Below are 13,015 nucleotides of genomic sequence, written 5' to 3' on the forward strand. Positions count from 1 at the left end.
GGCGCTTTGCTCCCGACCGGTTCTAACACGAATAGCAAAGTTTCAAAGGTGCTTTGTTTCAAACGATTGTTTACCTAAAAGAGGGCACAGGATGCCCCTGAGCCGGGCACGACAGAACGGCGCTGGACATTGCTCTCTTCTTCAGCCAACCACCTTTCAATTCGCTCGTAAACGCCGGAGCCTTCGTTCCAATCGGCTCTAAGGATTTCACATAGGCATGCGTGACAAGACAATCGTGTTTCAAGTTTACACAGTGAACGATTTTCGTTCGGTTATGATGTTAGTGACGGAACCTTTGACCAAAGTGAGAGTACGACCAGACAGAAAGAGAAAGAGAGATAAACGATGAATTTAGTCACAACATTCGGTGTAATTAATTAGAAGGCCCGTAAGAACAACGTTAATCACCACGTGTAATCTCATTCGTTTATAATTTTGTATGGTTTACCTAAATGAAGGCACGGGATAGCCCTGCGCTGGACAGAATATCACGATACTGGACATCGCCCCGACTTGTATCATTATTCCTTTAACGATTCCCATCAACGCTGGCGCTTTGCTCCCGACTGGCTCTGATTGTATATGCAAAACAAGGAAGCTGTCAGCAAAACATAATGCCTGTCGTACAATTACAGGGAACAGGGGACCCCCGATTAAGAGAAAGCGTTCGATGAAACGAATCCAGCAAGATCTACGCTACTTTCTCCTCGCGGTTAATAAGTGGTCGCGATCAATTTTTTTATTCTTTCAATTAGAGATTGTTTGAGATTTTACCTAAACGAAGGAACGGGATATCCTTGGGCAGGACACGGCAAGACGGCGCTGAATCCTGCTCCTTTTTCCATCCACACACCCTTCACGTCCCCGGTAAACGCCGGTGCTTTGCTGCCGACCGGTTCTAACAATGCACACGCGATGAACGGGGCGGAATTAATTGTTCTACTTTAAGTGTCGGAAGAGGGGAAGCCCCGGTACCGGACAAGGGCTGGATGAGGGCAACGAAAAGAAGGCCAAGGCAACATAATGGAAACAATTTGGACCGACAAGTGGTGTTCAGTTTTCGCTGATTGACGAACAATGCCGCTTCGAGTCGATTAAAAATCGCCGCGAAGGACTTTTCGATTCGTTTAAGAGGCCGAGCCTGATTTCAATTAACCCACTGACGAGCGTAAACGTATTGGTACTTAAAATATTCATTTTCGGACCGTTCGTCGGTGGATTAAAAATAATCCTCACTGCTAATCACGGGTAATTCAGCTGGCGCGGAGGGGCAATTTAAGGAAAAAGAAATGAGTTACCTAAACGAAGGCACAGGGTACCCTTGCGCGGGACAGAAGAGCACGAGACTGGATCGAGCTTTGTTCTTCATCCATCCACCCTTTAAATTGCCCGTCACCGCTGGCGCTTTGCTGCCGACTGGTTCTGACGAATTATACAAAGACAAGAGAAGGGCATGCTGTGAGCTACGTTCGTTCTTTGACCAACACCGAGCGATTAATGTCGTTAGCTACGATACCTATAGGATGGAACTGGGAACCCCTGAGCGGGACAGAAGAGGGTGAGATCTTGGCCGCTGAGACGATCGTACCAGGACAGCTTCGTGTCACTCGAGAACTTTGGCTTCTTCGTGGCGACCGGCTCTGTCACAGGATTAACAAACCAGGGACATGAAGACCGACTACGAACCACGCCAACTAACTATTTTACCAGGTTCAAACTGTATCGAATTACCGAACACGATACCAGATGGGGAAACGGGTTTTCCACCTGACCGTCGCCACTTAATGGACTCTCTGAATCATTCTCCCGTGAACGAGATACTCTTTTCTTTAAACGAGTACCGACGCGTGCTTTATCTTTCTCCCCGTTCCGACACTCAGGACGTTGAGAAACAGTCGATGCCTTTCAATAGGTGATTTAAAATACCTGGTTACGGGAACAGGATGCCCCTGGGCATTGCACGGCATGCTCACTTCCGACCCTTCTTTACGGACGAAGAAGAACGATTTCACGTCGCCGAGAAACGCTGGCGCTTTGATCCCCATTGGCTCTAAGCAAGGCAGTAACGCGGAGTACCATTAAATTTCTAAACAAGCTAACCCATCGACTCCCTCGGACAGGGTTCCCCTTCGAAAAACCTTTATTCCTCGTGTTTAGCTTGCAACCGTTTTTTGAAACTGCTAGAGGGAGAGGAGAGAGAGAGAAAAAAAGAGAGAACGGTTCGTTTGTCACCCAGTTTCGTACCTATACACGGGCGTAGGATGGCCCTGGGCGTTGCACGGAAGACTAACATCCATGTTTACTCGTCGTACCAACAGAGAGAGTTTCGCGTCCCCGGCAAAGGCTGGCGCCTTGCTTCCAACAGGCTCTAAACAACATTGACGCTCGATTATTCCAGAGCACGGTTCCCGTGTACCCGATACACGGAGACGCTCTCTCGGCCGGAGCGACAGCGACCGATAACTAATTCTACCCTGTCCGCAAGCGGTATCTTTTTTTCTCACGCTTGCCATTTAATCGATACTGAATTGGTTACCTAGTGGTGGGCACAGGGCTTCCCTGCGCGGCGCAGAAAATGGAGATTGGCTGGCCCTCGTATCGTCCGATCGTACGGCTCAGATCGTCCGACGTTAATCGGGGAGACCTTGCCGCGACCGGCTCTGAAATCGATCGTTCGATCATTCTTTTTCGGAGTGGTACACGCGACGGGAGATTACCTGGTGGTTGGCACAGGGAATCCCTGGGCGCTGCACGCGAGCACCACGCTCGTACCCTGACGTCTCGCGTATTTACTCAGGCTATCGTCGCTGGAGAAGATCGGCGACTTGAATCCGACCGGTTCTACGAAATACGATAGTTCCGCTCGAGACTCGTTCGCCCGAATAACGTTCACAAATCTACTATTCTCTTCTTTTCGATGTTAGAAATGATTTACCTGGTGGATGGTACCGGGAATCCCTGAGCGTTGCACGCGAGCACCACGCTCATGCCCTTTCGCCTCGCGTACGCGCTAAGGCTAAGATCGTTGGAGAAGATTGGCGACTTGAATCCAACCGGTTCTACGGAACACACGAAACTCTGAACAGAACAGTTCGACGTCGACGAACCAGGAAGTCGCGAGTTAAAATGGCTCGAGTTGGAACGACGATGATCGTGAAAATCGTGTTAACCGTGTCTAAGAGGTAGATCGCGTTAACGCGAGCGTGCGATATTTCCACGGGACACGCGAGAGAGATTACCTGGTGGTTGGCACGGGGAATCCCTGCGCGCTGCACGCGAGCACCACGCTCGTACCTTCCCGCCTCGCGTACTTACTAAGGCTATTGTCCGTGGAGAAAATGGGCGACTTGAATCCAACAGGTTCTGGGAACAACATCGCCGTGCCGAAATTACGATATCGATCGATCAGCGTTTCACGGAGGCGCGTGGTCGAGATGGATTAAAATTAACGTAGAAAACCGTGGCAAAAGCCAAGCACGCTGCGAAACCGATCGCGGCAGGGATCGGGTTATCGTATCGATCACAGGGTCGAACGAGCGACCGCGATTAAATATCTCGTCTCACCTCGAAAGTGGAACAGGGTAACCTTGCACCGGACACGTCAAGCTCGCTGCATCGTTCCGTCTACCCTCCATAAACTCGACTTTACGAACGTACGGCAGTTTTGGCTTTACGCTAGAGGTAGGCTCTGAGAATGATACCGAGGTATCGATTAAAGCACCATTGCTATTACTGACCGTTTGATGGGAACAGGGAACCCTTGAGCGGGACAGGTCATCGACACCGCGGTTGAACTGGCCGTTGGTCTCACCACCTTTATGTCAGCGTTCGTAAACTTTGGTTTAGCGCTGGACACCGGCTCTGACGAACAAACTCGTTAACCCGTATTCCACCTACGAATTGCTTTTCTTTCCCTCACGCTGGAACTGGGTATCCCTTCGATTCGTACGGAAGACAGAAACAGAAGATAAATATTGGTGTACCAACCCCGTCTACCTTTTACCCTTCGACCTAATTTCCTACGCTCTTCTTTGATCACTGCCATGCAAGGGGATGCACTCGGTCTAATCGATGCTCGGCCGAGATCAAAGTGAGCTTTTCGTGTACCTGAAGGCCGGAACAGGGAACGCCTGGGCTGGGCAAGGCAAAGTCAAAGGCTGATCGCGTCCCACCGTGTACGTTGTTAGGGTGCGCGAATTTTCCGTCATTGGGAATTTCGGCCTAGTGCTGGCCACGGGTTCTACGAGAGAAGAATCGAGTTACCCCCTACCTCGAATCACTGGGACAGGTAATACTTTGTGGGAACGATCGAAATATGGTCGAAAACATCGATTAAAGTGTTCAAACCACTGAAGAATGGCTCTATCTCGAAACAAAAGGTGCTAGTTTGGCTGTTTATTGATTCTGAAGAGAGCAGATTGCTCCAAAGTACCTACCCCGAGCAGGAAAATCATTCCGCGAGCATGGAAAGGCGATCCATCAGTTTACCTGAATGCTGGCACAGGAAATCCTTGAACGGGACACAGTAGGGTGGTAATGGTACCCAGCATCGTGCTGGGATTTGTTGATTTCACGTCCAGGGCGGTTAATTTAGGTTTCGAACTCGACACCGGTTCTGCATCACACGAGAAACGAGCGGAAGTTTAAGGGAGAAGACGGTCTCCAGGTGTTGTCTATGCGATCATCGTCCCTACGCGCCTTCTTCGTGGACTTACTTGAACACTGGGACAGGATACGCCTGTGCAGGACACTGCAACGTAACGCCTTGAGATTCCGGCACCTCGAACGTTCGGCTCTTGTCGATCGTCGAGAACTTTGGCTTTGCGAAACCGACTGGTTCTACAGAAAACGGAAAAATTCTTCAAGCTCTGACCGTAGTACTCGAACCTTCAAAGGCAAAATATCATGTCACAAATAGGGTTTCTCGATCTACTTGGTCAAGATTCGGTTATATGTATTCGAAAGCACCTCGTACATTTCTCAAAGTACTTAAAAAGCGAAGATACCGATCCCATAAAACGAGGGAAGAAACTTAACACGGTTGCAGGGTATCGTTTTTATGTCCCTGGTGAAAGGGACGTAATCGCGCGGAATTCGGTGATTCTATTCTGTCGGCGTGACTAATATACTGGGACAGGGCTGATGCTGAAGTAAAGAGGAAAGCAACGAAGTTGAGAGAGTATTTTTCTTGCTGCCAGAAGGCAGCAGAGCGGACGGATATATCGACCTACCTAAAGGTGGCGACTGGAAACGCCTGAGCGGGACAAAGCAACGAAAATCCCGTGCCTTTCGTTACGCGTAATCCGACGTCGTTTACAGATGGAAACTGTGGCTTGCTGCTCGAGGCCGGTTCTAAAAACAGAACGCGAGACGGTGCGGAGGTCGTGCTTTTAAAGAGGAAGCCAGGGAGCGGTCTTTGAATATGCTGGAATAGGGACTCCCCTTCGCACATACAAGGTCGCAATCTGTTCACTTCGCAGATGTTACGGACAACGATTTCCCTTTGAAACGAACGTCCATACGAATCTGAGATTCATTAAAATTATGAGAAATTTTAATTGTTTTAATAACACGGCTCTTCGGTTGCCTACCTATACAGAGGAACCGGAAATCCTTGAGCTGGGCACAGAAGGGTGACGCTTTTTAACGAAGACGAGCTGAATCGAAGAAGGTCGCTCGGTCCGGATATTTGTGGACGCGTGCTGGATGCTGGTTCTAACGAGAAAATTACGTAATTCGCGAGAGGAGAGCCAAGTGAGAGACATGGGAACGTGTTACCTGTACGACGGAACGGGAAACCCTTGGGCTGGACAGAGCAGAGTCATCGCACCACCGAGTACCACTTTAAACGTCTGCGAATCCGCCAAAGATGGAAATTTCGGTCGAGTGCTTGCAACCGGCTCTACAGGAGACATCAAGAATTTTCTTTCCCATCTCTATCTAACTGTACCGCGAATAAATTACACTTTGCGCCTTCCTGTATACCTGAAAGCTGGAACGGGGAAAGCCTGGGCCGGACACATCAGAGTGAGAGACTGATCACGGTGAACCGTGTACGTACGCGAGTTTTCTGTCATCGGGAATTTTGGTTTCGTACTGCCCACGGGTTCTGTGAGAAACACAGACAGACGTGATCACTGAATCGGTTCTACTTAGGTAACGCTGGGACAGGGTGGTCCAACTTAGTCCCATTGATTCTTAAACGGTAGAAAGATGTCTCGACCCTTATCCCACCTATGCGAAGGAACAGGAAATCCTTGAGCAGGGCACAGCATCGTAAGAGTGTGCTCGAGACTGGAGATGAAGCCCCGAGAATTATCCATGGTCGGAAACTTGGGCCGTACGCTTCCCACGGGTTCTACGAGAATTACCAGAGGAAAGAAGCGAGTAAAGAACGATGGTAACCCGGTGTACAGAGAAACAGGGACAGGGAACCCATCGGGATTCGAGAGAAACTTGTTCATCACTCGCGAAAATTGCACGATGTTCTGAACCGTTAAGAAGACGCATTAATCGGTGGGATGTAGATTAACGTCAGTTACACGGTTCAGCCATTTGTCGCGGCTAAGTTTCTAGTACTTGCACAAGATCCTAGAAACTAATAAGAAGCTCTGAGGAATTAGCAACCTAAGATCCTCAACTGTAATCGTGTCTCGCGACTCGAAAACTTATCAACAAGTTCCCTACCTATAAGACGGAAGGGGGAATCCTTGAGCGGGGCAGAAAAGCGGCAAGCTTCCGTTCGTCCTCGCCGTGAGTCCGATCAAGTTGATTGTACCGGAGTGTTTCGGTCGTGAACTCGACACAGGCTCTGCGAATCGTCGTCGAAAGTAAAATGAAGCTTTTTACCGTGGCTATTCCACGTTTCGTTAGCGTTCGAACCACGCGACTTACTTGTAGACGGGGACAGGGAACCCTTGGGCGGCGCACATCAACGTCACCGAGCCATCTTTCATCGTACGGAAGCCCCTGGTATCGTCGATGGTCGGGAATTTCGGTCTCACACTGCCGACTGGCTCTGCGCGTTATCAAATCGCGTTCACGCAGTTGGAAACACACGGCTGATCGGAACTAGCAACGGGGAACCCCTGAACGGACTTGAATCAATCATTCTTCCCTAAGGCCTAGTTTACATTGGTGAAGTACTTACTTCACCACTTGGTAGAAAGCTAAATATAGCCTTCTCGTTGCCGAGTAAAGCTAACCATCTACTCTACTAATGTAAAGTAGGCATGACCCATAGTATTCTCGCGTTAGTTTTCTTCGTCGATATTTTCGAATTGAGAACAAAGCATTTTGATTCGACGTCATACCTATGACTTGGCACCGGAAATCCCTGCGCGGGACAGAGAAGAGGCAGCGTCCCATTCGTCACGACCGTCAACCCATTTATGTTGCTCACGGAGGGGAATTTTGGTCGGACGCTTCCCACCGGTTCTGCGACGACGTGTCCAGAAAAGATCGAAAGAAAGACAGAGAAAATATAGGCGACCATCGCGAGCTGGACACTTACTTGGACACGAGGGCAGGGTAACCCTGAGCGGGACAGAGAAGGGTGACAGAGCCATCCTTGACCGTTCGGAAACTCCTGGAATCGTCGATGGTCGGGAATTTCGGCCTCACGCTGCCGACTGGCTCTGATTATGCAATCAAACAGCAACATTGCTTTCCGAAATACCGAGAATAAGGTGGTAGGATTTTTTTTAAATTCCTCTTCTAATTAACTGTCTACCTGTTAGAAGGAACGGGGAACCCCTGGGCAGGACATAGCAAAGCCTGAGATCCGTTTATCGTCGTCCTGAATCCACGAATATCGTCCGTCGATGGAATTTTTGGACGAACGCTGCCAACGGGTTCTGGAGGATACACCAACAAGGATTCAGATGTTACGTTATGGCTCTCCCGAAGAAAGGGTAAGTCTTATTTGATTTTATGCCTTTCTAAATGATTTTTTCTTCTATCGCTTCTTTGAGAGTTAAATAATGCTCAACATAGTAATCTTATGAGTACCGTGACAAGGATTTAGATGATTTTGTCTACCTGCGTGCGGAACGGGGAACCCCTGAAGGGATCAGGGCCGTCCCATGTGCCACCCTTCTTGTTCCTAACCGTTAATCCGATTACGAGTCTTTTGAAGTATCAGTTCTCATGGAAAGTTCTATCGTTCTTTGTGTTGGTGAAAAAAAAGTTTGATGACACAATAACCATTATTCATCAACAACCCTTTTTCATTATGTCATGGATTTCATCAACTTCCATGTATTGATGTTTTCCCTCGCTAACATAAAAATTGATAACTTTCCACGTGACGCGATGTTTCGATTCTGAACAAATCTCAGTTTGTTTGAAAAAGAACATATTTTTGGAGCAATACGGTTAAGAAGAGAGAAAATCCATTTTGGCCTCCATAAATACGGATTATAGTAACTTAATACTCTCTTCCGGCCTTTTCCCGACTTTTCCGGTTCGCCTACACGGTTCCGAAGTTCCCTTCTTTTTTGATCTGGTGCCAATACATGGTACGGGCATCAGTGATCAGAGATATCGTACCTAGAAACCGGTACCGGGAATCCTTGGGCGGGGCAGAGAAGCGGGAAACTGCTTTTCGATTCCGTAGAAAGTCCGTTTATGTTGTCCATCGAAGGGAATTTTGGTCGTACGCTGCCCACCGGTTCTGTTTAAGAAAACACTATAACTGTGGAGTGTTTAGAACACGTTGGTCCCCTGCTCGGACCCTCCTTCGTCAAGATGATTCTCGTTACCGTATCTCGTCCCGTCGTTATAGAAATTATAGAATCGTTTTCGTCTCGATTCACCTGCCTATCATACCCATTGTTCATTCGATAGAATAGCTCTGCACCCAACGAAGCTGTACAGTGCCCCGTCATTTCATTACGCCCATAATGAAATGGCAGGATACTGTGTGTCTCGAACTAGTTTCAAAAAAAGGTTGTAAGCTTGAATGCTGACAGCTGCATTGAGCATCGCATCTATCCGTTGAATGGCTAAATCTTGAATACTCGTGTGAGATAATAAGAGTGACGTTTTTTAGACTTACCACGCGAGAGCGAAGGACAGAGCCCGGAGATCGCGTGAGGGCGCCGCAAAGCGTCGAAAGAATTTTTCAATGTTCCGTTCTGTTCAATTTCTCTGTATCTTTTGTTTACGTTTTCATTTTTATCGAATGCTCATCGAAACCGATCATGCCAAGAGTGAAATTATGGGCGGGCGGTGGCGCGTGCCCGCAGGGGTACCCTGTCCCAGCATTCAGGTTCACCAACGAGCTGGATCCTCTTTCAAAATATTCATTCTTCCATCTATATCCATTTTACGTGCAATCGAAAATTCATTCGAATGAAATGATGTATTTTAATCGCAACGTTAATGCGATCGAGCTCGTTGGTTTAAATCAACACGTACAACGACGTGATTACTTAAACCGAGGACAATTGATTTTCATGAATATGTGAATGTTAAAAAGAAAAGTGAACGGACCGAACGTTTAATTAGTTTGCGCGATCGAATGCTCGTATTACTTTACTCTCGTTCACAGGAAATCAATTGCCTCGATGGACAGTTTCGAACCCGGACTAAACTTTTACCAGACGCCTCGTTTCATTCGATAAAAGAATAATTGGTCTACCGTACGACACGAATCGGTACATAGAAACGATTTACATTTCAAAAAGGACCTCGTTTCACGCGATCTTTTCCACTCCCGCTAAACTATTACAACTGAAGCTCAAGCATAAACAATCCGTATCTTTTGATATCATCATAAATAGAATAAACGATTTTATTATCAAAACGCGTTGCAATCTTTACGTGTCCAGGTTCGAAACTATAGACACGATTCTGATTTTCACTCGAATAAAAATCCAGTTAAGAACATTCACATTGATAGACCTTTATGTACGTTACTTTGAAGATATTTATATAAAAGAGAAACTCGATCGAAGGAATCAGAATCGTGACTTCGATCAAGATGAAAATGATCGATTGCTGTATATTTCTCACTTACCGGTAATGACGAGACGTCCCTTGGTAGCAGATAATCTTGTTTCACCGGTCAGTCTATGCTTGGTTCGGCATTGGTAGGTCTTGTATCCATCCTCGGGTCCAACGTCACGAATGTGCAATTCTCCAGAAGGCAATACCAGGTACTTTCCATCTGTTCGTGTGACCAGGTCACAGAACAAAATATATAGATTAATTTCTCTCCTTTGATCGAGCTCGTGGTAGCTTTCTAACCAGGGATAATTGACTTGTCGAACGAATAGATGGTGCCCGGTATATTGGAACAATTTAATAGAGAGCGATATTTTAACGGTTCGTAACCGATCTGGCTTTGGCAATCAGAGAAATATTCAATTATCCCGACGACCGCACGGTACACGTCCTCGATGCACACGTGGCCGTGTGCATATAGACGAGTACAATGCCGTCTTGATTAATACATTGGCCCGCATGCACTCCATTACCTTTTACTACCTTGGCCAAGTTCGTTGAACGTTGAATAGCCACGGACTCTTTATCTATCTCGTGCTTTCATCGTTCGACGAATCGTTTGGGAATTCAAGCTGGCTCGTCAAACATCAGATCGAGGGAATATCGAGTTTGCATTGTTCCTCCAGAGATGTCCGTGAAAACGTTAGAGTAAAAATCATTGTAGAATATATTCTGTTTGGAGAGCCCATTGTGATCCACGATATTCCCTCTTTAATCCTTTTGCGATTAGATTATGAGAAATAATTGTGAATGAACTGACGAAGACTCGAAGGTAGTAAGAGTAGCAAGAATTTATTCTGTAACCGATCTCTTCCTATAAGTACGTTAAAATTGGCAATCGGCTCACGTTGCATTCCTCCGGATGACTTCTTCCGGTTACAAAATAACCGACGAACCAGCTCGATGCATGCAGCAAAACAACGACTACAAGCGCTATCAACGTTAAAGATGGGATCCGAGTACATTACAAATAGGTTTGGATCTGACTGGTAGTTTTGAATAATTCATGAATATTTTTAAAAAGGGGAGTGATGTTTTGGGTAGACTCCCAAGATGAGATTGATTTGAATTTTTTAAATATAATCACTGGGGACGTTATTTAAATTATCGAACCTGATCCCATCTCTAATCAACATGCATACAAAAGCAAACGACAGAGAAAAAGAAAGAGGTTCGAGAAGAGTTGGAACGATGAAAACAATCACGGAAAAGGAAAGGAAGTCTGGGACAGCGCGAGCAGCGGCAGTCAACGTCGTACGAACAATTGAAGAATATATTATTTTTCGAAACGAGGGGCATCCGGGCTTTCGAACGGTCTCATCTGAAACGCCAAACCTTCAGTACATCCTTCAGTGATCGAGACTCGCGAATCGCAGGCCGATGGAACGTATACGCTCCGGAGGAACAACTCTTTTGTTCAACGAGTCTCGATATCCTGCTTGCTGTTTCTTCCCTCGTAATTTACCGCATCCTACACGCACTCGCCAATTTCCGTTTCCCCGGCTACTCTCGCGATCGCGATGCACAATGACGATCGTACCTGTTGCGTGCTTCCTTTCGTCGCGATCTCTGCCGGAACGTAACGCAAGATTGCCGAGGATATCGCTCGTTATTGGACGTTGCCCGAAGGGAAACGCTCGTCTCTACGAACGAGGAAAAGAAAATCGCATAGCTGTCCGTTTCCACGCGTTCTCTGACTGAACAACGAAGGATAAAAACGTCGCGCCTCGTCGACAATTTGACCGCGATAAAGAAAAAGAGCCTGGATGAAAACAGAGCAAATCGTTCCATTTATACTCCTTTCTTTCTTTTTTTTTTTTTTTTCATTTTTAAATCCTTTCTCGTGCACTTAGTGCGTGTACGTGTGTACCGTAGTCGGTGCTAGGATAAATTTCAGTGGTCTCGTCTTCGATCCAAGAATCAACCTCGACGAATTCGGCGACGAAGCTCGGTATGTGACACTTGATAATTGCGGCGTTCCCCCGAAGGACGTGTTCGTCCATCACGTTCACTGCATACCGCTGCCCGACAACTGCAACCAGACACCGGTTTCCGGTTTTACCATAAGCCGCACATCAACATACAGCCTCGTATCCGCGGTGTTGCGATCGATCGCCGCGGCGACGAGCGTTCGAAAATTCCCGCGATTCGATCGCGACAGAGGAGAGAAAAAAAAAAAACGACGACTCGGTCGTTCGATAGGGTCGATAAACTCCGAATCGAAGCCGTACCGAGTCAATCGCCGACTATTTAGGCCAGCGACGAATTAACTCTTTCGCTGCAGTGGGTTTACTTTTTTTCATCATTCCATTGCAAAAGGGTTTAATTTCCATTTGAATCGCGATTAATCCCTCGAGCAGGTAGAAATCGAAGAAACGAACGCCCGTCGCAGCGGCGAACGAAGAAATCGATGGGTGCCTCTAGCGTTGCCATAGCGTATGGAAATTATAGTTCGCGTGTAGGAAATATTTCTATCCGTGCTCCATGCTGGATTGGATACCGTATGATTGTCCATCGGCCACGTAACTGCCGCCGTTCGAATCGATCCATCCTACCACGTCCACGTGGTCGGCGACGAACGAGGGAACTTGACACTTGAAAATCGCCGCGTTGCCGCGAATCGCGAATTGATCGTAAACCTGAACTTCAAAGTATTGGGCGACCACTGCAATAAAGCGAACAGAGAGAAAAAAAAAAGGACAGCTAGCTTGTCGAGAGGTTGCACGGTTGCTGGACGCGGGCTTTGATCCGGCTAGATTGAAATTTCAATGAACCGCGGCTCTGCAAACGTGAGTTCAGCGACGCCGTAACATCGACGAGGCGACGCTCTCTTTGCACCGATGGAAATTAGGCTAGCCAGCGGACATCAATTTCCTCGTCGGTTTGATTAGTCCGGCTTAATCTAATCCGAAATCACGAACGGGACCACCGGCGACCCCGTTTTCCTCCTCGTTCTACGCCCGTTTATTCGACTCCTCCAGATCGATGGCAAATATTTGAGGAAAAA

The 13,015-nt window shown here is 47.3% G+C and overlaps 1 protein-coding gene and 1 long non-coding RNA gene across 52 annotated transcripts in view; one reads left to right on the forward strand and one right to left on the reverse strand.

The window, feature by feature from the left end:
• Dscam1 (Down syndrome cell adhesion molecule 1) overlaps positions 1–13,015 on the reverse strand; it is a 50,420-nt gene that overhangs the window by 28,521 nt on the left and 8,884 nt on the right. For 24 of the 50 annotated variants that reach the window (XM_076688833.1, XM_076688844.1, XM_076688838.1 and 21 more), the window contains exon 5: positions 10,022–10,171. In XM_076688833.1, the coding sequence (XP_076544948.1) occupies positions 10,022–10,171 (150 nt within the window). Of the gene's footprint in view, positions 1–448; positions 573–1,298; positions 1,423–2,935; positions 3,060–3,239; positions 3,364–3,737; positions 3,862–4,107; positions 4,241–4,488; positions 4,616–4,715; positions 4,840–5,778; positions 5,903–6,894; positions 7,019–7,313; positions 7,438–7,513; positions 7,638–10,021; positions 10,172–11,878; positions 12,041–12,508; positions 12,674–13,015 lie in introns of all 50 variants that reach the window. The other 26 variants (XM_076688815.1, XM_076688826.1, XM_076688857.1 and 23 more) reach the window with 14 other exon arrangements.
• LOC117601598 (uncharacterized) overlaps positions 1–13,015 on the forward strand; it is a 41,012-nt gene that overhangs the window by 19,266 nt on the left and 8,731 nt on the right. For both annotated transcript variants that reach the window (XR_013062300.1, XR_004580746.2), the window contains exon 2: positions 7,740–7,913. This is a non-coding gene — a long non-coding RNA (uncharacterized LOC117601598). The remainder of the gene's footprint in view (positions 1–7,739; positions 7,914–13,015) is intronic.

Source organism: Osmia lignaria, chromosome 6, assembly GCF_051020975.1.
Source record: "Osmia lignaria lignaria isolate PbOS001 chromosome 6, iyOsmLign1, whole genome shotgun sequence".
In the NCBI taxonomy this organism is placed as follows: Eukaryota; Metazoa; Arthropoda; class Insecta; order Hymenoptera; family Megachilidae; genus Osmia; species Osmia lignaria.